Below are 24,392 nucleotides of genomic sequence, written 5' to 3'. Positions count from 1 at the left end.
AAGCAGTCTAAAAGTACTGGACAAACATAATATCCATGCACTACTCTCTAGATATCTTCATTGAGTTCTTGTTATGCCATCCTTTAGCTCATCACAGAATGAAAAAAAAATGGCTTCTGCTTGAAAATAATATCAAAATCCAACATGAAAGAGGCATCCAGAAAGTTCATCACTGTTTAAAATCAATTTACTTACTAATGACTCCAGAACGCATCTTCTTTCTGTAACTTAAGAATGTAATAGACAGCAACTGTATTAAAATTCTTTCAAGGCATCCTACAGTGATTATGGAATCACACCTTTCTATCTTGACAGAATAATTTTGAATCATGTATTAAGCCTAACATGACTTGTCAAACTATAAATCTTCATTTGTATACTATTCATTGTCATCTTGTAAAATGACATGCTAACTAATTTTGCTGGCAAAAACCAAGAACATTTACATTTTCATCATGCTTAATTTACAGAAGTTTTCATTTTCTTTTCCCACCCAGTGGCAAAATTTCATGACTCTAAAGCACTTAAACTCTCATCATATCATTTTTGTAAAGAAATAACACAAAGCAATATGATTTTTTAAATCAACTAGCAGGGAGTTTGTAATTTATGTATTAGAACAACCATTGAATTTGTTCTTTTATCTGCTGCAATGCTTTCCTAAAAACATTAGATTTGCTTTTTTATGATGTGCTAGTATATGAACCCAGGTAAAGAAAGAAGTCTGAGGCCTCATTTAACATGGGCTTATATTAGTTTTCTGGGCGTTGAGATCATAAAAACACCATCAAAACTGTAAGTTAAAGTGCATTGACTGAATTTTTAAAATAACAATGAGACAAAAAAGTTACAATTTATTTTTGTTAAAACAAATGTTTTATAATTGTAGTATTTTCAAGAGACAGGGTCAAACTGTTGCCCAGGCTGCAGTGATAGGGTGCAGTGGCTGTTCACTGGCACCATCATTTCACAGTACATCCTTGAACTCCTGGACTTAAGAGATCTTTCTGCCTCAGCCTCTGGAGTAGCCGGGACTACAGTTGTGCATTACTGCACTTGGCTTTTGTGATTTTCACCCAGTTGTCAACAGTCAAACCCTAGATAAGTTTCTTAGTAAGTCAACCATAGTTGAACTATTTTTTCATTGTAACTGATACTCCTTTTCATTATTGGATTCACTTTGAGATGCCCAGAAATAGACTCTTACTATGAGTGAAGTCACATGAAGATGTTACCCGGGCAATCCTTGGTTGTCTTCGTGGAAGAAAGAATTTACACAAAAGACCAATTTGTAAATAAAGAAAAGTTTTATTGGGAAAGTACAAATACACTCCAAGACAGGAGGGGGCTGACCCTGCTGGAAACATCCCCACGACATTCTGCATTGTTATCTTCTATTGTCTCACTTATTTCTTTGCCCAGTTCTCATCAAAGTTTGGGGGATCCTCCCTTACTGTGCTAATGCATGGGAAACATTAATCAATACGACTCCTACCTAATGGTGGCACTGCGTATTACCACCACCCCAGGAAGGTATAGCAGTCAATTTTGTACTCATTGTGCTTGCTCAGCTCTCAGGAATTCCCCTTTGTTTTTTTCCTTATCATGATCTAGTTACCAACATTCTGACAGTTCAAAGATGGAGTCCTGAGCATCCAAAGAGGTGTTCTGGGGGATTCTTTCCAGCATGGGTACCTCCTCCTTGTGCCTGCTCATATCTGTCTACTCTTACATTTCTCCCTCAAGTGGTTGGGACCCAGAAACCTTTTGGGAGATGGGACAGACATCATTCTCTGTAGCTACTTCCTGCTGAAAAGGGGTATCGGGGGTCTTCAGGGTCCTTCCTCCTTGTGTGCTGTCATGGTGAGGAGGTTTTGATGATTGTTGTCTCTTAGATTTCACTTGTGCTGTCCAGAGGAGACATATAGGGACTTGGTTGTCCTGGAGGGAAAGAGGTTGATATCCTCATCACAAGACCATTTGAAGTCTTGATGGTTTCTAGATGGGAGGAAATAAACAGAAGATTCAGAGAGCAAGGCTCAAAAAGGAGAAAGAAGATAGAGGCCAGGGGTCCCAGGAAAGGGAAGAGCTCTGAGAATGAACACAAGGTGACACCCCAGCAGAGCCAATTCTTAATATCCCTTTTACCAAAGATGAGAGGCCTGGTCTATAAGATCTCTACTATGCTCCTGGAGTTGTTCTGATCTGTTAACAAAAAAATACAAGAATTATGTAAGAAATCTGAAAACTAAAGAAAAGAGATACTGTAACTAACCTTTGACAAGTAGTTCTCCATTCTGATATTTGAAGATAATGAGCTTGATGTAGGAATCCTTAAGTCTTCTCTTGGATTATGTATTCTGTTGAGACCTAAACTGTTATTAAACTTTCCATTGCAAGGTGATTCTAGGACTGACATCATGGTATATGTGGCCAATAAACATCTGGTCTGTTCCTTCCCTAGAAGTTTGGTAATAAAATCTGCTAGAATTTCCTTCTGTAAGACTGCAAAAGATAAATGCTGAGTGTTTATATTTTTCCCAAATGATGTCTAAATAATGTGTGTGCTGTTTAAAAAGTCATCATGAATGAATGAAATATAGCACAAATGATGTGTCTCTTTTCCAAGTCCATCTGCTCTGAGCTCCAGCTGGCTTGGAGCTCCAATCACTCTGAGCTCCATTTTGCTCTGAGCATCATCTGCTCGGAGCTCCGTCTTACTCTAAGCATCATCTTTCTGAGCTCCATCTTCTCCAAGCTCCAGCTTGCTCGGAGCTCCAATCACTCTGAGCACCATCTTGCTCTGAGCACGATCTACTCCAAATTCCAATGGCTCAGAGCTATGTTTGACGTGCCAATCACTCAGCTCAATCTTGCTGTGAGCATGTTTCTGAGTTCCATCTTACACCGAGCAACATCTGCTGCAAGCTCCATCTTGCTTGGAGGTCCTTCTTGCTTCAAGCTCTATTTATTCCAAGCTCCACGTGCTCCAAGTTCCATCTTGCTCAGAGCTCCAATCACTCCAAGCACTATCTTTCTCTGAACACCATCTGCATAGACATTTATCTTACTCAGAGCTTCATCTAGTCGGAGATCCATTTACTCTGAGCTCCATCTTGCTGGGAGTTCTAATCACTCTATGCTCCATCATGCTGGAAGCTTCAATCACTCCCAACTCCATTTGGTCTGAGCACTATCTGGTCGGAGCTCATCTTACTCTGAGCAACATGTGCTCTGAGCTCCACCTTGCTTGGATCTATAATCACTATGGGCTCCATTTTACTCTGAACTCCAAAACCTAGCAACATCTCCTCCAAACTCCACCTTGCTTAGAGCTCATTTTTGCTCAGAGCTCTATCTACTCCAAGCTACATCTTGCTCAGAGCTCCAATTGTTCAGAGCAATGTTCAGAGTGCCAATCACTGCGAGCTGCCTCTTACTCTAAGCACTATCTGCTCTGAGGTCCATCTTATACCAGCAACATCTGTTCCAAGATCCATCTTGCTTGGAGCTCCTTGTTGCTCAGAGGTCTATCTGATCTGAGCTCCATCTGCTTTGAAACTTCAATTACTTCAAGCTCCATCTTCCTCTGAACACCATCTGCTTGAAGCTCCATCTGCTCTGAGCTCATCTTGCTTAGAGCTCCCATCACTCTGAGCTCCATTTTGGTCTGAGCACCATCTGCTCAGAGTTTCATCTACTTGGAGTTGCATTTGCTCCAAGCTCCATCTTTCTCAGAGCTCCAATCACTCCAAACTCTATCTTGCTCTGAGCACCCTCTGCTCAGAGCTCCATCTTCTCCTAGGTCCACCTTGCTGAGATTTCCAGTCACTTCCAGCTCCATTTTGCTCTAAGCACCATCTATCTGCTCAAGGCTCCACCTTACTACTGTGAGCAGCATGTTCTCTGAGCTCCATCTTGCTCTGAGCACCATCTGCCCTGAGCTCCACCTTACACCAAGCAACATCTGCTCCGAGTTCCACTTTGCTTGAAGCTCCTTTTTGTTCAGAGCTCTGTCTACTCTGAGCTCCATCTTCTGTGGAGCTCTAATCACTCTAAGCTCCATCTAAAACCAAGCAATGTCTATTCCAAGCTCCATCTTGCTTAGAGCTCCTTCTTGTTCAGAGATCCATCTTGCTCAGAGTTCCAATGGCTCAGAGCAATGTTCACAGTTCCAATCACTCCAAGCTCCATCTTGCTCTGAGCTCCATCTTACACCAGGAAACAACTTCTACAAGCTCCATCTTACTTGGAGGTACTTCTTGCTCAAAGCTCTACCTCCTCCTAGCTCCATCTTGCTCAGAGCTCCAATCACTCTGACCTCTATCTTGCTTTAAGTGCCATCTGCACAGAGCTTAATTTTTCTTGGAGTTCTGATCATTCTGAGGTTCATCTTGCCTTGAGCACCATCTACTTGGAGCTCTAGATTGCTCTGATTACCATCTGCTTGGAAGCAATTTCTGTGAACTCCATCTTTTCTGAGCTCTAATCACTCTAAACTCCATCTTGCTGTATTATATGCTCAGAGCTCCATCTTGCTCTGAGCACCATCTACTCTGAGCTTTGTCTTCCGCAGAGCTCTGACTAAGCTGAGTTCCATCTTGTTCTGGGCACAATTTGCTCAGAGCTCCATCATGCTCTGAGCACCATCTGCTCTAAACCCCATCTGCTCAGAGTTCGATTTACTCTATGCTCCATCTTGCTCAGAGCTCCAATTACTCTGGAGTTCCATCTTGCACCGAGCACCATCCGCTTGAAGCTCCATCTCACTGTGAACAACATCTTTTCTGAGATCCATCTTGCTCTGAGCACCATCTGCTTGGAGCTCCATCTTGCTAAGAACTCTAACCACTTCTAGCTTCATTTTGCTCTGAGCACCATCTACTCAAGAGTTCTATCTAGCTCTAAGCACGATCTGCTCAGAGCTCCATCTCACTGTGAACATCTTATCCGAGATCCATCTTGCTCTGAGTGCCATTTCCTTGGAACTCCTTCTTACTCTGAACAACATCAGCTCCGAGTTCCATGTTGCTCAAAGCTCCCTCAGCTCCAAGGTCCATCTTGCTTGGAGCTCTAATCACTCTGAGGTCCATCCTGCTTTAAGCACCATCTGCTCTGAGCTCCATCTAAAACCAAGCAATATCTGCACCAAGCTTCATCTTGCTCACAGCTCCTTATTGATCAGAGCTCCAACTTCTCTGAGCACCATCTTATTCAGAACTACATCTTGCTCTGTACTCCATCTTACACAGAAGAACATCAGCTCCACATTCAATCTTGCATCGAGCTGCTTCTTGTCTGAGCTTAATCTGCTCAGAGTTCCATCTGCTCTGAGTTACATCTTGCTCAAAGCTCCATCTGCTTTGAGCTCCATCTTGCTATGAGCTCCATCTCTTCTGAGCCCCATCTGCTATGAGATCTGGGTCTGAGCTCCATCTCCCTCAGAGCCCCAACTGCTCTGAGCCCCATCTCGCTCTGAGCCCCATCTCGCTGAGCCCCATCTCGCTCAGAGCCCCATCTGCTCTGAGATCCATCTCCCTCAGAGCCCCATCTGCTCTGAGCTCCATCGCTTCTGAGCCCCATGTGCTGAGATCTCGCTCAGAGCTCCATCTGCTCTGAGCCCCATCTCGCCCAGAGCCCCATCTCGCTCTGACTTCCATCTCGCTCAGAGTTCCATCTCGCTCAGAGCTCCATCTCGCTCTGAGCTCCAACCGTTCCGAGCTCCATCTTGCTCTGAGCTCCAACCGCTGAGCCCCATCTAGCTCTCAGCCCCATCTCTCTCTGAGCGCAATCTCGCTCTGAGCCCCAACTGCTCTGAGCCCCATCTCGCTCTGAGCTCCATCTCGCTCAGAACTCCATCTGCTCTGAGCTCCATCTCGCTCAGAGCTCCATCTCTTCTGAGCCCCATCTGCTCTGAGATCTCGCTCAGAGCTCCATCTGGCTCTGAGCTCCATCTCGCTCAGAGCTCCATCTGGCTCTGAGCTCCATCTCGCTCAGAGCTCCATCTGGCTCTGAGCTCCATCTGCTCTGAGCCCCATCTCACTCTGAGCCCCATCTCGCTCAGAGCCCCATCTCGCTCTGAGCCCCATCTCGCTCTGAGTCCCAACTGCTCTGCACCCCATCTCGCTCTGAGCCTCAACTGCTCTGAGCCCCATCTTGCTCAGAGCCCCATCTCGCTCAGAGCCCCATCTCGATCTGAGCTCCATCTGCTCTGAGCTCCATCTCGCTCAGAGCTCCATCTGCTCTGAGCTCCATCTCGCTCAGAGCTCCATCTGCTCTGAGCTCCATCTCGCTCAGAGCTCCATCTGCTCTGAGCTCCATCTTGCTCTGAGCTCCATCTGCTGAGCTCCATCTTGCTCTGAGCTCCATCTCTTGTGAGCCCCATGTGCTGAGATCTTGCTCAGAGCTCCATCTGCTCTGAGCCCCATCTTGCCCTGAGCCCCATCTTGCTCTGACTTCCATCTCGCTCAGAGCTCCATCTGCTCTGAGCTTCCATCTCTTCTGAGCCCCATCTGCTCTGAGATCTCGCTCAGAGTTCCATCTCGCTCTGAGCTCCATCTCGCTCAGAGCTCCATCTCGCTCTGAGCTCCATCTCGCTCAGAGCTCCATCTGGCTCTGAGCTCCATCTCCTCTGAGCCCCATCTCACTCTGAGCCCCATCTCGCTCAGAGCCCCATCTCTCTCTGAGCCCCAACTGCTCTGAGCCCCATCTCGCTCTGAGCCTCAACTGCTCTGAGCCCCATCTCACTCAGAGCCCCATCTCGATCTGAGCTCCATCTGCTCTGAGCTCCATCTCACTCTGAGGCCCATCTCACTCTGAGTTCCAACTGCTCTGAGCTACAACCGCTCTGAGCCCCATCTCGCTCTGAGCCCCATCTGCTCTGAGCCCCATCTTGCTCTCACCTCCATCTCGCTCTGAGCCCCATCTCGCTGTGAGCCCCATCTCGCTCAGAGCTCCATATCGATCTGAACCCCAGCTCGCTCTGAGCCCCAGCTCGCTCTGAGCCCCAACTGCTCTGAGCTCCATCTCGCTCAGAGTTCCATCTGCTCTGAGCTGCATCTTGCTCAGAGCTCCATCTGCTCTGAGCTTCCATCTCTTCTGAGCCCCATCTGCTCTGAGATATCGCTCTGAGCTCCATCTCGCTCTGAGCTCCATCTCGCTCTGAGCCCCATCTCGCTCTGAGTTCCAACTGCTCTGAGCTACAACCGCTCTGAGCCCCATCTCGCTCTGAGCCCCATCTGCTCTGAGCCCCATCTTGCTCTCACCTCCATCTCGCTCTGAGCCCCATCTCGCTGTGAGCCCCATCTCACTCAGAGCTCCATCTCGCTCTGAACCCCAGCTCGCTCTGAGCCCCAGCTCGCTCTGAGCCCCAACTGCTCTGAGCTCCATCTCACTCAGAGCTCCATCTGGCTCTGAGCTCCATCTGCTCTGAGCCCCATCTCACTCTGAGCCCCATCTCGCTCAGAGCCCCATCTCACTCTGAGCCCCAACTGCTCTGAGCCCCATCTCACTCTGAGCCTCAACTGCTCTGAGCCCCATCTCACTCAGAGCCCCATCTCGATCTGAGCTCCATCTGCTCTGAGCTCCATCTCGCTCTGAGCCCCATCTCGCTGAGCTCCAACTGCTCTGAGCTACAACCGCTCTGAGCCCCATCTCGCTCTGAGCCCCATCTGCTCTGAGCCCCATCTTGCTCTCACCTCCATCTCGCTCTGAGCCCCATCTTGCTGTGAGCCCCATCTCGCTCAGAGCTCCATATCGATCTGAACCCCAGCTCGCTCTGAGCCCCAGCTCGCTCTGAGCCCCAACTGCTCTGAGCTCCATCTCGCTCAGAGCTCCATCTTGCTCAGAGTTCCATCTGCTCTGAGCTGCATCTTGCTCAGAGCTCCATCTGCTCTGAGCTTCCATCTCTTCTGAGCCCCATCTGCTCTGAGATATCACTCTGAGCTCCATCTCGCTCTGAGCTCCATCTGCTCTGAGCTCCATCTCGCTCAGAGCTCCATCTCGCTCAGAGCTCCATCTCGCTCAGAGCTCCATCTGCTCTGAGCTCCATCTCGCTCTGAGCTCCATCTCACTCAGAGCTCCATCTCGCTCTCAGCTCCATCTGCTCTGAGCTCCGTCTGCTCAGAGCTTCATCTAGCTCTGAGCTCCGTCTGCTCTGAGCTCCATCTCGCTCAGAGTTCCGTCTGCTCTGAGCTCCATCTCGCTGAGAGCTCCATCTCGCTCAGAGCTCCGTCTGATCTGAGCTCCATCTAGCTCAGAGCTCCATCTCGCTCAGAGCTCCATCTGCTCAGAGCTCCATCTCGCTCTGAGCTCCATCTGCTCTGAGCTCCATCTCGCTCTGAGCTCCATCTGCTCTGAGCTCCATCTCGCTCTGAGCTCCATCTCGCTCTCAGCTCCATCTGCTCTGAGCTCCGTCTGCTCTGAGCTCCATCTCGCTGAGAGCTCCATCTGCTCTGAGCTCCATCTCGCTCAGAGCTCCGTCTGCTCAGAGCTCCATCTCGCTCTGAGCTCCATCTCGCTCAGAGCTCTATCTCACTCTGAGCTCCATCTCGCTCTGAGCTCCATCTCGCTCAGAGCTCCATCTGCTCAGAGCTCCATCTCGCTCTGAGCTCCATCTGCTCTGAGCTCCATCTCGCTCTGAGCTCCATCTGCTCTGAGCTCCATCTCGCTCTGAGCTCCATCTGCTCTGAGCTCCATCTCGCTCTGAGCTCCATCTCACTCTCAGCTCCATCTGCTCTGGGCTCCGTCCGCTCTGAGCTCCGTGTGCTCTCAGCTCCATCTCGCTCAGAGCTCCGTCTGCTCTGAGCTCCATCTCGCTCAGAGCTCCGTCTGCTCTGAGCTCCATCTCGCTCTGAGCTCCGTCTGATCTGAGCTCCATCTCGCTCAGAGCTCCGTCTGCTCTGAGCTCCATCTCGTTCTGAGCTCCATCTCACTCTGAGCTCCATCTCGCTCAGAGCTCCATCTCGCTGAGAGCTCCATCTCGCTCTGACCTCCATCTGCTCTGAGCTCCATCTCGCTCTGAGCTCCGTCTGCTCTGAGCTCCATCTACTCAGAGCTCCAATCACCCCAGCCTCCATCTTGCTCTGAGCACCATCTGCTCTGAGTTCCACCTTGCTCAGAACTCCAATCACTCGAAACTCCTTCTTGCTCTGATCACCGTCTGCTCTGAGCTCCATCTTGCTCTGAGAACATACGCTTGGAACTCCATCTTATAGTCTGTGCAACATCTGCTCCGAGATTCACATTGCTCTGAGCTCCATCTTACCTAGAGCTCCAACTGCTCTGAGCTCCATCATGCTTGGAGCTCCATTTTGCTCAGAGGACCATCTTGCTCTTAGCATAATCTGCTCCATGTATGTTTTTTGAACCCCAATTCACAACAGGAAAGACATGGAACCAATTCATATGCTCATCAGTGGCAGACTGGATAAAGAAAATGTGCTACATATATGCCATGGAATACTATGCAGCCATAAAAGAGTATGAGATCACGTCCTCTGCAGGGACAGGGATGAAGCTGAAAGTCATCATCCTCAGCAAACTGACACAGGAAATAGAAAACCAAACATTAAATGTTCTCACTCATAAGTGGGAGCTGAACAATGAGATCACATCCTCTGTAGATGGTCTCTGTTTCTCGTAACAAAAGATATTTTGTAATTTTTTTCTCTCTAAAGGATTGTGGCTTCTTCTGCTGTCTGTGTCAGCTTAGGGTTCAGGTTAACTACCCCACCTTGTAATGACCCACTCCATGTCCACATGTGGTTGGTCTCTTCTGTGATAACGTTTGTTCACAGACTCTTACTGTCTATGGGTCATTTGAGGGGAGGTGACCGCACATAGTACTGCACTATGCAAATGACCAACTGAAAAAATTACTGAAACAATGTGTGTGTCTGGTTATTTCAAAGAATAAACAGTAGTCAGTTGAAGGAGATAAAGTTTTAGTAATGTCAGTGATATCTTAGATGACGAAGAATAATCCTGTGGGCCCCAAAAACATATCACAATATGGACTATGCAAGCAAAAATCTCACCCATCAGACAACAGCAAATGATGCTCTAGCTCAAATGTTAATTGTCCTCTCTTGATGTGTGAAAACACACAACCAGCAGGAGGCACAAACATCTGGGAGACAAAGGCGGAGTGGGTGTTTCACGCAGACAGTTTCAGTGCGAGAAGGTGAAGTCGTCTGGGGATGGATGCCACTGACAGCGACAATGTGAACTGACTGAATGCCACTTAACCGTCAACTCCAAAACAGGTCAAATGGGCCAGGCGTGGTGGCTCACACCTGTCATCTCAGCACTTTAGGAGGCTGAGGTGGGCAGACTGCTTGAGTCCAGGAGTTCAAGCCCAGCCTGGGCAACATGGTGAACTCTGTCTCCACATAAAATACAAACAATTAGCTGGGTGTGGAGGTGCACAACTTGAGCCTGGGAGGCAGAGGCTACAGTGAACCAAGACTGCACTGCCACACTCCAGCCTGGGCAACAAGTGAGACCCTGTCTAAAAAAATTAAAATAAACAAAAAAAATGCCAGGCACAGTGGCTTACATCTGTAATCCCAGCACTTTGGGAGGAGGAGGCATGCAAATCATGAAGTCAGGAGTTTCCACTTGGGTCAGACAAAGGCTCCCGTGTCTGCCTGGCACAGCTGCCCTGACGCCCACTGGGCCAAGAATGTGGACTGGGCTATATGTGCAACTGGGGTCAAGCCACCCTCCCTGTTCTCTTTCCATTCTCCCTCATTACACTGTCTGCAGCCATAGGAGAGAGAGGACTGCAGGCCTGATCTGGGCTCTCACACAGAAAAATATTCTTAACTGTGAAACTCAGCTTTCTCCATAACAACACTGAGTGCCTACTGTGCCTTCAACAAAAAAAGGAATGATCAGAACTGGCCTCTGCTTTCAAGAGGATTATGGTCCAACTGAAGAGGACACACATGCAGGAGAACAAGTGAAGCCCTGAACTGTGTGGGCTTGAAATAAGCTCAGTGGAAATGTTGCGGAATAGCCAGACCAGCTTGGATGCATCTATGGAGGAGGAAGGACTTCCATGGGCCATAAAAACAGGTAGGATACAGAAGGAGTAAAGGAGAAGGAAGGTATCCCTAGCTCTAGGCCCATGTGAGTGAAGGCCAAGAAGCGCCACTCCAAGATGAGATCCTTTAATCTCTGGCGCTGCACACAGGCTAGGGACACATTCCTAAGCCTGCGTCACAGCATGCAGGCACACACACGCTGCATATCTGGATATGTCCCAGTACCCTGCAAGCCTCCTCAGAGCAGGGGCTACACCGTATGCCTCAGTATGTCCCCAGTGCATAGCACGGTGTCTGTGGCCAGGTGGACACACAACGTGCCTGTGCACACACAGAGCCACTACTTTTAAACACCACCTGTGTGCAAGGTACTAAACAAGACACCTAATACATATGATCTTTAATGCCAATGAGTGGGGTGATTATTATTACTCTAATTTACAAATCAAGAAATCCAGAATCAAGACAATCAGTTGATCAAGATCACAGTCGGTCTCAGGCAGAGCTGGATGTCAAACTCCATTTGCCTCTCAAATCACTCCTTTCCTGTGCTATGTTATAGCAAAAGCCTACTGCTCTGAGGAACTCAGCTGTGGCATTTGCTTATCAGGGTTACCCTTTGCCTTTGACCTTGGTTCTCATCATCTAAGCCAGCTCACCTGGAACCTATATGGATTCATTATAATTTGGTCCAGCTGCAAAAGTAAAACAAAAGATAATAGTGGCTTTATTTATTTTCTCACATAAAAGATGCCTGAAGAGAGACAGTCCTGGGGTGGGATGGCAGCCCCACAGTCATCGTGTCTCAGGCTTTTAGCTTTTTGCTTTGCCATCCTCAATGCTTGATTTCCATGTTATGGTCTAAAGTGGCTACTGGAACTCTAGCCATTACAACTGCATTCTGGGAAGAAGGGAGGGAGGAAGAAGGGAAGGAAGGAGAAATGAAGGCAGGAAGGTAGAAAGGAAAAAAGAATCCTTTTCTTACTTTTTTAAAAAAAGACTTCCTTAAATGATAGCTTACAGTAATTTATCTCTATCATCGTCCACAACTTACCTGACCATACAGGAGACTGGAAAATCTACTATTACAGTGTAGGTAGCAATGTGCCTTGAATTAGGTTCAGTTAGTAAGATAGAGGGTTGGGATAGGCAGCTAGCAATTTTTCTTATACTAACATTTCATTATTATTTTTTAAGTGTCAGGGTGTGGCTGGTCCCAAAAGCTTACAAGCAAAATTAATAATTGACATTGGAGCTTTTTTTTTTTTTTTGAATATCACTGCAATCTTGAATTCAGCAGGAAACAAGCAAGTAAGTATGTGAAATAATGATTCCAGTCCCCGCAACCTTCCTAGTATTCCCATGAACAATATTCATTGATTCCAAGCTACAGATTTAAAACATAAAAAAACTGTTCTGAGGCCAAAGAACAGCATGTGTAGTTTGGTTGGCCGCCACCAAGGGATGAAAGAGCTTGTGCATGGTCGCGCATGGTGAACAGCAGGTCCACACACAAGCTGAGCTCGCTGGAGTTGGGTGTATTTGTGTATTTTCCCTCATCCTTTCCAACATCCCCAAGATAAGTTATACAAAGAAAAAAACACGGAATTTAAAATATTTCACTATGAAATATTACACTGAATCTACGACTTTATACTCTTCAAGCATTGCAATTCTTCAAACAGCCAGTAGAGACAGAAAGGTAAAGCTGGAAGGACCTTAGAGATTGTTCAGGCTGGGTGCCTCCTTTTCCAGTGAAAGAAACTGCGATGGGGAGAGGTAAAACAGCCTGCTCAACCTCAAGAGAGATGCCATCTCTTGACTCCCAGGCTTGCTCCATTCTAGTCCCTTTGGGGCAGCGGTTGTATCTGAGGGACCCCTTGGCATTGGAAAACTCCACAGAACAGCCACCAAAGACTTCAGTGACTGCCAGTGAAATACAGAACAAAAACATGGAATGAGCATTTTTCCCAACACCCTTGTGATTAAGGAGAGACACAGGGGTTCTTCAGAGCCATACAGCAGCTTTGATGCCCCAGGGTCCATTCCGAATGGCCCAGCAGGGATGCTGGACAGAGTCACCAGGGCAGGTGTGGCCTGGACTCCAGAGCAGCTCATAGGCAGTGGAAGCACTAGCAGGATGCTACAGAAAACATCAGAGGGATGTGGGGGAGGCATTTCCTCTTTCTCCACATCACCAGCCTCTTGGTTCTCAATGAGTTAGTTCTACATTTCTCCGGGGTTGGGGGAAAGGTGTAAGAATACAGACACCTGGACTTTCCTCCCAGAAATTCCAAACTAGAAGGTCTGGGTAGGGGCCAGAAAATTTTATTTTTACCATGTGTCCCTGGAGATGCTGAGGCAGCCATCTTGCTACTATCTTAGGACAAGTGATCAGGAAGCTCTGCACCGGATGACTCACAGAAAGCCCTACCACCATCCCAGTGCTGCTATTGTCTGGGAAGACTACTTGGTGAAGAGCTTGTGATCCATCCTCCCTTGCTATAATTAACAGACCCTGTGATTAGAAGTTCTTCCTCAGCCTCAGGCTCCCCTACCTCCCACTTTCAGTGTCTTCTCTTCCCTGGTAATGGGAAGCCAGTCTCCCTGTGCTAACCCTCCACAAACTGGAAGGCTATTACTAGGTCACCTGTCAGCCTCTCTGTCCCAGTTAAATAATCCCCATTCCTCTCATCACTTATCCATGTTCCTGTTTTCCAACCCAACAATCATTTCCCTGCTTTTCTCTAAATGCTCTCCAAGTTCTCTCCAGTCCCCCTGCACAAGTTGTCTTTGTTCCTAATTCTTCCCTTGAACAGTTTGTGTCTTGTGAGATTAAAAAGAAATTCCTGCTCCAAAAGGATTTGAAGGCTATTTTGACAAGATTAATTTAAGAAACCTCCCTGCAGCATCACAGCAATCCGGGAAAGAGGGCAGGTTGCATAAGAAAGTCTAAGGAAGGTAGTACAATAAATACTCCATTGTCTCCATGGCAACACACCCCAAACGTTTTCTGGATGCCCACACAGGCAAGAAGGTCTGAAGATCCACCTGCTGGCTCACTGGAAAGCCAGGAAGGACGGCTTAGCTTTCCCTCCATTCACGTGGTAGAGATCAGGGTAGGCTGGGACTACCCGACAGACCGAGGAAGTGGGAGAAAACAGAATCAAATGTGGGAACCAGAGAGCAAAGGGAAGTAGTGTAGGAGATGGGTGGGTCATCACTGACCCCAGCTGACAATGGCTTCCATTTAAACCATAAGCAGAAATTCACTTTTGAGAAGATTTTTAAGGATGTCAAAAAGCCTTCTCAAGGGGATATGAAAAATCAGCCAGGCAAGGTGGATGGAGAAAGAAAGAAAGCGAGACCAAGAGTAGAACACAAAGCAAGACAAACTTCAGTGGCTGCTGCAGACCTATTTTCTCCAAAGAACAGAAAGAAAGGGAGAAGACGGCAGAGAGAAGAGAGGGCAGCAGAAAAGGTGGAAACTGAGTGAGAATCTGCCTTCCCAGCCTCGGGGGTCCAGAAAATACAGCACATATACACCATGAAATACTATGCAGCCATAAAAAAGAATGAGTTCATGTCTTTTGCAGGGACATGGATGAAGCTGGAAACCATTATTCTCAGCAAACTAACACAGGAACAGAAAACCAAACACTGCATGTTCTCATTTGTAAGTGGGAGCTGCACAATGAGAACACATGGCCACAGGGAGGGGAGCATTTCACACCAAGGTCTGTCAGGGGCAGCGAGAAAGGAGAGGGAGAAGATGGAAAAGGAAGGTAGGCGAGTCAGGAGAGAGATTTGAAGATGCTGCACTGTTGCCTTTGAAGATGGAAGAGGGGCTATGAGCTAAGGAATGCAGGCAGCCTCTATAGAAGTTGGACAAAGCAAGGAAACAGATTCTCCCCCAGCATCTCCAAAGGAATATAGCCCTGACAATATCCTGACTTTATGCTACTAAGATGCATTTCAAACTCAGACCTCCAGAACTTAAAGATAATAAACTTGTTTATTTTAAGTGGCTAAGTGAGTCATAATCGGCTATAGCAACAATAGAAAACTAATATAAAAACTAATAGAGGCACAATCGTTCCCATTACCCACAGTGTCGCTTTCTGCAGTTTCAGTTCCCTGAGCACATCCCAAAAATTTCAGATGGAAAATTCCAAAAATAAAACATTCAGTTTTCATTTGCATGCCATTTCAAGGACCATGATGCAATGTTACACCATCCCAACTGCCCCGTCTGGGGCCATCAATCTCCCTTTGTGTGGCCTATCCACACTATCTACACTACCAATTCTGTCAGGCACTCAGTAGCTGGCTCAGCTATCTTACTATTGCAGTACATGCATGGGGCAGCAGCGGTGGCAACCCTAGAAACTGGCCCCAGTAGCATGGAACCCAGGAGCAGATACTGCCACAGTCAGCCCGCAGGTGCAGGAGGGCAGGAGGCACTCAGTCACAATGCTGTACAGTGCCCAGAGCCCACAAACCTGTGCTCTGGGCCAGGGCCAAGGAAAAGTGAACCCTAGGGTGGGATGGTGGTACACTCTGCCATCCTCATGCCCTCGGGGAGCAGCCCTGCCAGAATCTGCCATGGGCTCAGCCACAGCTGCCACCTAGAAATGGCGCAGGTCAGTATCAGTGATAACCCCTGGCCCTGTCCTCCCTCACCAGCAGCAAGAATCCCAGGGCCAGATGTCACCATGGCGCCTAATTTAGGTGGTCGGCGGCACAGCTGCAAGGGGGGTGGAAACTGGTGCTCAGCCTCATCCCGGGGGCTGCAGTGGGCCCAGAGCCCGCGACCTCACATGCTGGGCTTGGGCAAAGGAGGCACGGATCTTAGGGTCGGTGGAGGTGCCTTGGGTGACCCCCAGGCTGTCTGAGACCAGCCCTGCAGCCCCCTGTGCATTCTCCTGCACCTGCCATTGATAGATGGCATGCAGCAGCAGCGGTGGCAAGCCCTGATCCTGCCCGCCTCCACCAGCAACACGGACCCAAGGGCCAGACCCTGCTGCGGGGCCTAAATCAGGCCCCGCAGCAGGAGGAGGACTGGAACTGGCGCCCAGCCCCATCCTAGTGGCTGCAGGGTACCCAGTGCCCACAACCAGCACCCTGGACCAGGGTCAAAAAGGAACAGAAGGAGGGCGGGAACCAGTGCTCAGCCCCACCCCCGAGGCTGCACAGCACCCAGACCCCACGCTCTGGGCAGGGGCAAGGAAGATGGACCCTAGGCAGTGCACTGGGCAATTCTCAGGCCATCTAGGGCCAGCCTCTGCCTTGGGCTGAGCTGCAGCTGCCACCTGCACATGGCCATGCAGCAGTCACAGTGACAACCACTGACACTGCCTACCCGCACCACTGCAATGAGGATCCCAGGGCCAGAAGCCTCTGCAGATCCTAACACAGGCAGTGGGCCCTGCTGCTGCAGGAAAGCAGGAACTGGCCAGCCCGCCTTGAGGATCCAGCGGCTGCACAGCACCCAGCAACTGTGACCCGTCGCTCTATGCATCGGCCAAGAAAGAGGGGCCCTAGGCTGGGAGGGCAGTCTGCTGGTGGCCCTCGGGTCTTCTGGGACTAGCCCTGCCAGCTGATGCCATGGGCTCAGCTGCAGCCACCCCCTGCAGATGGTGCGTGTCAGCAGCGGTGGCAACCCTGGACATGCACGGCGGCCAGCTGCACAGAACCAGGGGCCAGATGCCACCATGGCCCTAACAGAGGCGGTGAAGCCGCAGCTGCAGGAGGGCAGGAAGTGGCGCTCAGCCCCATTCCAGTGGCTGCACAGTGTAGGGACCCACAGCCCAGCACTCAGAGAGCCGCCAAAGAGGAGCAGATGGGAGGGGAGTATTCTGTGACCCTCAGGCCTCACTCAGGTCTGGGACCTGTACTGCCATCCTCTGCCATGGCCTCAACTGCAGGTGCCACCTGCACAAGGCACAGAAGCGGTGGCAACCCCAGCTCTGCCTGCCGTAACCAGCAGCAGGGGACCCAGGGAACGAGGCCGCCTCAGAGGCTGCAACCTGGACACCTCTGCACCCCTTTCCCTGTCCTAGTGGCAACCAGCCACCCTCCTACCTCTCCAGCGCTCTGTAGTCTCCACCGCTGACACCCACCGCAGTGAGGCAAGTTGTGGTCCCAGTCTCCAGCCTCCAGCATGCAGCAGATGGCTCTTCCTTCTCTTGGCATGGAGCAGTTGGGTGGGCAAAGCCAGAAAACCCTAGAATAGGATACAGACAGTGGTAGCATTAGACCCCCATCTTGTCATGCTGGCCACTGGGTGGCACAGGCCAGTTTCGGTGAAGGCACTCACACCCACCCTCCAAAGTCCACGGCAGCTCTTTTTGGCCCAAACTGGCTAGGGAATGGAGACTGGAGACTCCATGGTATCTGGGCTTCCTGCTCCACAGGAACCACTGGGACCACCCAGGCTGTGCTCAGGAAGCAGGAGCAGCAGAAACTCAGCCCTAGTCAGCCCTCCTCACCAACATGCTGGTTCCACTCCTGAGACCTCCACCCACAGGGCCCTGTCACCCCATGGTGTCTGCTACTGCATGCCTGGGCATCCCTGGCAGTCTCTGTGACACAGAATATGAGGGCTGCCTGGGAACCAAGATGGGTCTGGGTGCCCTGCTGTGATCAGGATTTTCACAGAAATGTGTGCCTGCCATGCAGGAGGATATGACCCTTTAGAGTTTAGAGTCTGGGAAGAGGAGGACCACTCCTCTTTCAGAGACCACAGCTGTCACTGAAACCTCCATCACCTGCCAATGGCAGTGTAGCTTCCGACAGAGCCCCTAACCCGCTGCCACTGGCAGTGTAGCCCCAGGATAGTGCCAACACCCCAGACCCCACCACTGGCAGTGTAGCACGTGATGGCAGCCCCTAACCTGCCCCTGCCTTAGACACTGTAGCACTCGATGGCACCGGCACACCACCTCCCTGCCATGGGCAGCACAGCCTGGGATAGCACCCCAACCGACTCCATGCGGTGGGCAGTGTAACCACAGACAGGGTCCCCAACAAGACCGCCACTGCAGGCAGTGATGTCCCCATATTGCACCCAAACCACCCCCAACTGTGGGCACTGCAACACTGAACAGTGAGTGCCCTAACCCACTCCCCATTGGGAACAGTGCAGCCCTGGATAGCACCCCCAACCAACTCCTTGCCTTGGGCAGTGCGGCCATGGATAGCACTCCAAACTCCCTCTCCACCTTGGGAAGTACCCCCATGGACAGCTCGGGTAGCCCCTGATAGTGCACCCAAACTGCCCCTGCCACAACCCACACAGCCTGGAATAGCACACTCACCCACTCTTTGCCAGGCAGTGCAGATCCCTGAGAGCACCCAACCCACCCACCACCTCCCGCACACTCAGGCTGTGCATCTGGCCCCAACAGTGCCCCCACCAACCCTCTACCCTGCTCCACAGGCAGTCCAACCCTGTGTAGCTCTCCCAACAAGCTCCCCCACCTCTGCCTCAGTGTAGTCCCCATGGCACCTTTAAACACCCCCCTCCCTGCCACCAGCAGTGCAGCACCCTATGGTAGCCCGAACCCATCCTCCACCAGCATTGCAGTCCCAGATACTGCTCCCTAACCCGCTCCCCATGTGGGCAGTGCAGCCTTGGATAGTGCCCCCAACCAGCTCCCAGACACAGGCAATGATGTCCTGGATATCACACCCCCCACCCACTGGGGGCAATGTAACACCTGATAGCAACCCCAACACACCCCTCACTGCTGGCAGTGTTGCACCACTGCACTCCAGCCTGGACAACAGAGCGAGACCCTGTCTCAAACAACAACAACAGATAGATAGATAGACGGATACATAGGAAGAAAGATAGACAGATAGAAAGATAGATAGATAGATAAAATTCTAATACCCATTCTCCCAGCTTCTCATGAAAGGCTAAAATCCAAAAACATGGAAACACAGCTTTCTCTCCAAAACTAAGCCAATGGTCAGCCTAAATCTAGAAGGAACTGACCCAGCAGAGTGGCTCACACGTGTAATCCCAATGCTCTGGCATTTCTTGAGACCAGAAGTTCAAGACCAGCTTGGGCAGCATAGTGAGACCCCAGCTCTACAAACAATTAAAGTTAGCCATGGTGGTGCCCACCTGTAATCCCAGCTCTTCAGGAGGCTGAGGCAGAGGGATCACTTGAGCCCAGGAGTTCAAGCCTGGGCAACATAGAAAGACACCATCTCTACAAAATATTCAAAAAATTAGCCAGGCATAGTGGCACAAACCTGTAGACCCAGCTACTCGGGAGGATCTCTTGAGCCCAGGAGGTCAAGATCACAGCTGCAGGGAGCTGTGATTGCACCACTGCACTCCAGCCTGGGAGACTGAGGCCCTAAAAACAAAGCAACAACAACAAAACCCACAACTAAGCCAATGGTCAAACAAGCCTAAATCTAGACGGAATCCCTATATCACAGCCCAAACCCAAACTATAAGACTTGTCCTGCTTCTACCTCATGAAAATGACAGGCAGCTTGCAAGGTTAGCAGAATTCTCAGACAACTTCTACTATGCCCCCCTCAGTCTTCATATACTAAGAAACACACTTTGCAACTTCTAGGGCACTCTGCAATTTCCCCCATCCTACCCCCCCACTCCGCTCTTATCTCACCTTTCTTCACAAATGTTGACGTCCTGATAAATCAAATCAACAAAAGCCGAACTAATAGGAAATTGTGGGGAGTGGAGGGAATGGCAGTGACAAATTTTTGGGACAGCATGTATGGTGACATGATGGCTTAAGAGCCCAGCATCTGAAGTCTCTGAAGGGGTGAATCCCAGCATTACCACCTACTAGCTGTGCAAGGATGGGCAAACACCTTAACCTCTCCAAGCCTCCTTCCTCTCTGTGAACTAGAAATGTTAACAGTGCCTACCTCATGTTTTAAAATACATGAAGTCTCTGAAGAATGCTTAACCATAGTGAGCACTCAGTTTATTATTTCCAGGTTTCAAGCACCTTACAAATAGTGTCTTGTATTATCTCGTTTAATCATCTCAAAGATGCTTTGAGCTCCGCTTTATGGATGAACAAACTGAGACTTAGAGAAGCTCTGTAAGCAGCTCAAGATAATGGAGCTGGTGAGTTGGAGCTGGGGCTTCACTTCAGATCTGACATCAAAGCCCAGGTTCTACCAGAGCACCATGATACCTGCCTGGGGGATGTAGTCTCCATGAATAAAGAACTGGACATGGAGACAAAGAAAACACCAACCCTGGCAGCACCAAATAGTGATGATGGCTGTTTTTCAAGTGCTCTGTTGGTTCAAAACAAGGAAGAACTAGACAGGGGCAAAGAATAAGATGTCACAGGTGAAAGCTGCAGCTATACAAATACATATTATACACTGGGGTTCTGAATTTGTTTCCCCCTGGGGAAATGAAATTTGAAAATGTTTCCTTTCTGCAGAATGCAATTTGGAGATTTTTTCAAAAAGCTAAACTTAGATTTATCATTCCATCCAGTGATGCCATTACTGGGATATACCCAAAGGAAAATAAATCCTTCTACCAAAAAGAAACCTGTGACTAACATGTTTATTGCAGCACTATTCACAATAGCAAAGACATAGAATCAACTTAGGTGATCAACAGTGGATTGGATAATGTGGCATATATGCACCAGGAAATAATATGCAGCTGTGAAAAAGAATGAAATCATGTCCTTTGCAGCAACATGAGTGCAGCAGGAGGCCATTATCCTAAGTGAGTTAACTCAGGAACAGAAAAACAGACCCTGCATATTCTCACTTATAAGTGAGAACTCAATATTAGGTACTCACAGACATAAAGATGGGAACAAGAGATACTGGAGGAGTTGGGAGGAAAGACTGAAAAACTATCTATTGTGCTGGGTATGGTGGCTCATGCCTGCAATCCGAGCACTTTTGGAGGCCATGGTGGATCACTTGAGGTTAAACATTCAAGACCAGCCTGGCCAACATGGTGAAATCCCATCTTTACTTAAAATACAAAAATTAGCCAGGCGTGGTAGTGTACACCTGTAATCCCTGCTACTCAGGAGGCTGAGGCAGGAGAATCTCTTGAACCTGAGAGGCGAAGGCTGCAGTGAGCCTAGATTGTGCCACTGCACTCCAGCCTGGGGGACAGAGTAAGACTCCATTTCAAAAAAAAGAAATAAATGAAGGAAAAAATGGGAAGGAAGAAAGGAAAAAAGGAGGGAAGGAGAAAGAGAGAGAGAGAAAGAGAGAGAACAAAAGAGAGAGAGAGAAAGAAAGAAAAGAAAGAAAGAGGAAAGGAAGAAAAGGAAGAAAGAAAGGAAGGAAGGAGGGAGGAAAAATAAAAGGAAATTTATTGGGTACTATGCTCACAACCTGGGTGACAGATCAATCATACCTCAAACCTCAGCATCACATAATACATCCATGTAACAAACATGCCTATGTGCCCACTTGAATCATTTTTTTTTTTTTGAAGATGGGGTTTCACCATGACGGCCAGGCTGGTCTTGAATTCCTGACCTCAGGTGATCCACCCACCTCAGCCTCCTAAAGTGCTAGGATTACAGGTGTGAGCCACTGCACCTGGCAAATCTATTTTTTTTAAAAGCAGAAACTGTAGTAAGTGAAAGCCAGCTAGAACCTGGTACCTAAATTTGGACCACCATACATCAAACTTCCCTCTAGCCTTAGAAATGGAACTCACCATACATCACCCAAGTGGACATAGGGTGCAGCCTGAAGCAATCCACACTCCTATCTGTTGGTAAGAACTAGGTAGGGACAGACCTTGCTTTGAAATAAAGGAGAAAACTGACATGGAGATGGGCAAAACCCTTTCAGAACCATATCACAAAGTCTGAGGGGTGGAGCAAGTCTCAAAACAATTCAAGAACATGTGGACTTCATGAAATGAAGAGTAAAAATCTATAGTGAGAATCTCCTAAAGGAAAAATGAAATGGAAGGGGCAGGTGCCATGGCTCATGCCTGTAATCCCAGCACTTTGGGAGGCTGAGGTGGGTGGATCACAAAGTCAGGAGTTCAAGACCAACCTGTCCAAGATAGTGAAACCTCATCTCTACTAAAAATACAAAAAATTAGCTAGGCGTGGTGGTGGGTGCCTGTAATTCCAGCTACTCAGGAAGCAAAGACAGAAAACTGCTTGAACCCAGGAGGCAAAGGTTGCAGTGAGCCAAGATTGTGCCATTGCATACCAGCCTAGGCAACAGAGCAAGACTCTGTCTCATGAAAAAGAAAAAAAGAAAAAGAAAAGAAAAGAAAGAAAAATGAAATGGAAGGAGATGAAAAGGAATATATGTAACATAGGCAAGAACTTCATGACTAAAACACCAACAACATTGGCAACAAAAGCCAAAATAGACAAATGGAACCTAATTAAACTCCAGAGCTTCTGTACAGCAAAAGAAACAGTCAATAGAGTGAACCGACAACCAACAGAATGGGAAAAAAATTTTTGCTATCTACCCATCTGACAAAGGGCTAATATCCAGAATCTACAAAGAACTAAAACAGATTTACAAGAAAAAAAACAAACAAACCCATCCAAAAGTGGGAGAAGGATATGAACAGACATTTTTCAAAAGAAGACATATGAGGCCAACAAACACATGAAAAAATGCTCATCATCACTGATTAGTAGAGAAATGCAAATCAAAACCACATTGAGATATCACCTCATGCCAGTTAGAAAGGCAATCATTAAAAAATCTGGAGACAACAGATGCTGGAGAGGACATGGAGAAATAGGAATACTTTTACACTGTTGGTGGGAGAGTAAACTAGTTCACCCATTGTGGAAGACAGTGTGGCACTTCCTCAAGGACCTAGAAGTAGAAATTCCATTTGACTAAGCAATTCCATTACTGGGTATATACCCAAAGAATTATAAATTGTTCTATTATAAGGACACATGCACACGTATGTTCATAGCAGCACTGTTTATAATAGCAAAGTCTTGGAACCAACTCAAATGCCCATTGACGATAGACTGGACAAGGAAAATGTGGCACATATACACCATGGAATACTATGAAGCCATAAGAAACGATGAGTTCATGCCCTTTGTAGGGACACGGATTAATCTGGAAACCATCATTCTCAGCAAACTGACACAAGAACAGAAAATCAAACACCACATGTTCTCACTCATAGGCGGGTGTTGAACAATGAGAACACATGGACACAGGGAGGGGAACATCAGACACTGGGGTCTGTTGCGGGGGGCAAGGGAGGGACAGCTGGGGGGTGGGGAGGTAGGGGAGGGATAATATGGGGAGAAATGCCAGATGTGGGTGACGGGGGATTGGAGGCAGCAAACCACATTGCCATGTGTGTACCTATGCAACAATCCTGCACGATCTGCACATGTACCCCAGAATCTAAATACAATTAAAAAAAAAAAAAAGATTTGCAAGGGATCAAAAAGAATTTAAATATCCATATGAAGATATTTACCAGCAAGACTGATACCACCCACACACACACACAAAAATCAAATCATTGATATTAAGAATACATTGGAGAAGTTCTCCAAGAATGTAGAGGAAAAGGATAACAGAATAAAAGTAATGAGAATGAGAGCTCTGTGACACCCAATTTTAAAACTCTAATATTAATATAACACATTTTTCAGAATAGAGTAGAACAAGAACAACAAACTAATGGAAAAAAAAAACAAAAAATATTTTTTCTTGACTTTTAAAAAAATCATGTTGTATAAAAAGAAATCCTCATATAGAAATATCCTGGCAGAATATGTATTAAAATGCTGGAAAACTTTAAACTATTCCAGAATCTGAGAAAAGTACTTAGAAATGAATGAAAATCAGACTGACCTTGGCTTTTCCTCTGTGATAGAAAATCCAGGGAAACACTAGGATACCATCTACACAGTTGAGGGAAGGGTTAGGAACCCAAGTAACCAGAGATTTTGAAAACACACTTTTGTAGTCTGACAGCTGTGAAAATAGCAAACTTGGCTGTTTTTGCTTTGAGAGTACATATCACCAATAAGCGGCTTAAGAAAAATATCACCTTAGTTCAACCATTATGGAAGACAGTGTGACGATTCATCGAGAATCTAGAACAAGAAACATCATTTGAACCAGCAATCCCATCACTGGGTATATACTCAAAGGATTATAGATCATTCTACTATAAAGACACATGCACACACACGCTTATTGCAGCACTATTTACAAAAGCAGAGACTTGGAACCAACTCAAATGCCCATCAATAATAGATTGGATAAAGAAAATGTGGCACATATACACCATGGAATACTATGCAGTCATAAAAAAGAATGAGTTTCATGTATTTTGCA

General features: G+C 47.9%; 1 protein-coding gene across 1 annotated transcript in view; it reads right to left on the bottom strand.

The window, feature by feature from the left end:
- Positions 1–1,294: 1,294 nt before the first annotated feature.
- The window catches only part of LOC135272753 (uncharacterized), a 31,935-nt gene continuing 8,837 nt past the window's right edge, over positions 1,295–24,392 (bottom strand). The window contains exons 6-7 of the mRNA XM_064371344.1: positions 17,133–17,274; positions 1,295–1,998 (exon numbers count right to left, since the gene is read on the bottom strand). Coding sequence (XP_064227414.1) covers positions 1,969–1,998; positions 17,133–17,274 — 172 coding nt within the window. The 3' untranslated portion in view covers positions 1,295–1,968. The remainder of the gene's footprint in view (positions 1,999–17,132; positions 17,275–24,392) is intronic.

This window comes from Aotus nancymaae, unplaced genomic scaffold (assembly GCF_030222135.1).
Source record: "Aotus nancymaae isolate 86718 unplaced genomic scaffold, 86718_ANA_hifiasm-v0.15.2.pri h1tg000131l, whole genome shotgun sequence".
Classification (NCBI taxonomy): domain Eukaryota; kingdom Metazoa; phylum Chordata; class Mammalia; order Primates; family Aotidae; genus Aotus; species Aotus nancymaae.
Note: the sequence above shows the minus strand (reverse complement) of the source record. Positions and strands in the feature narration are given on the sequence as shown.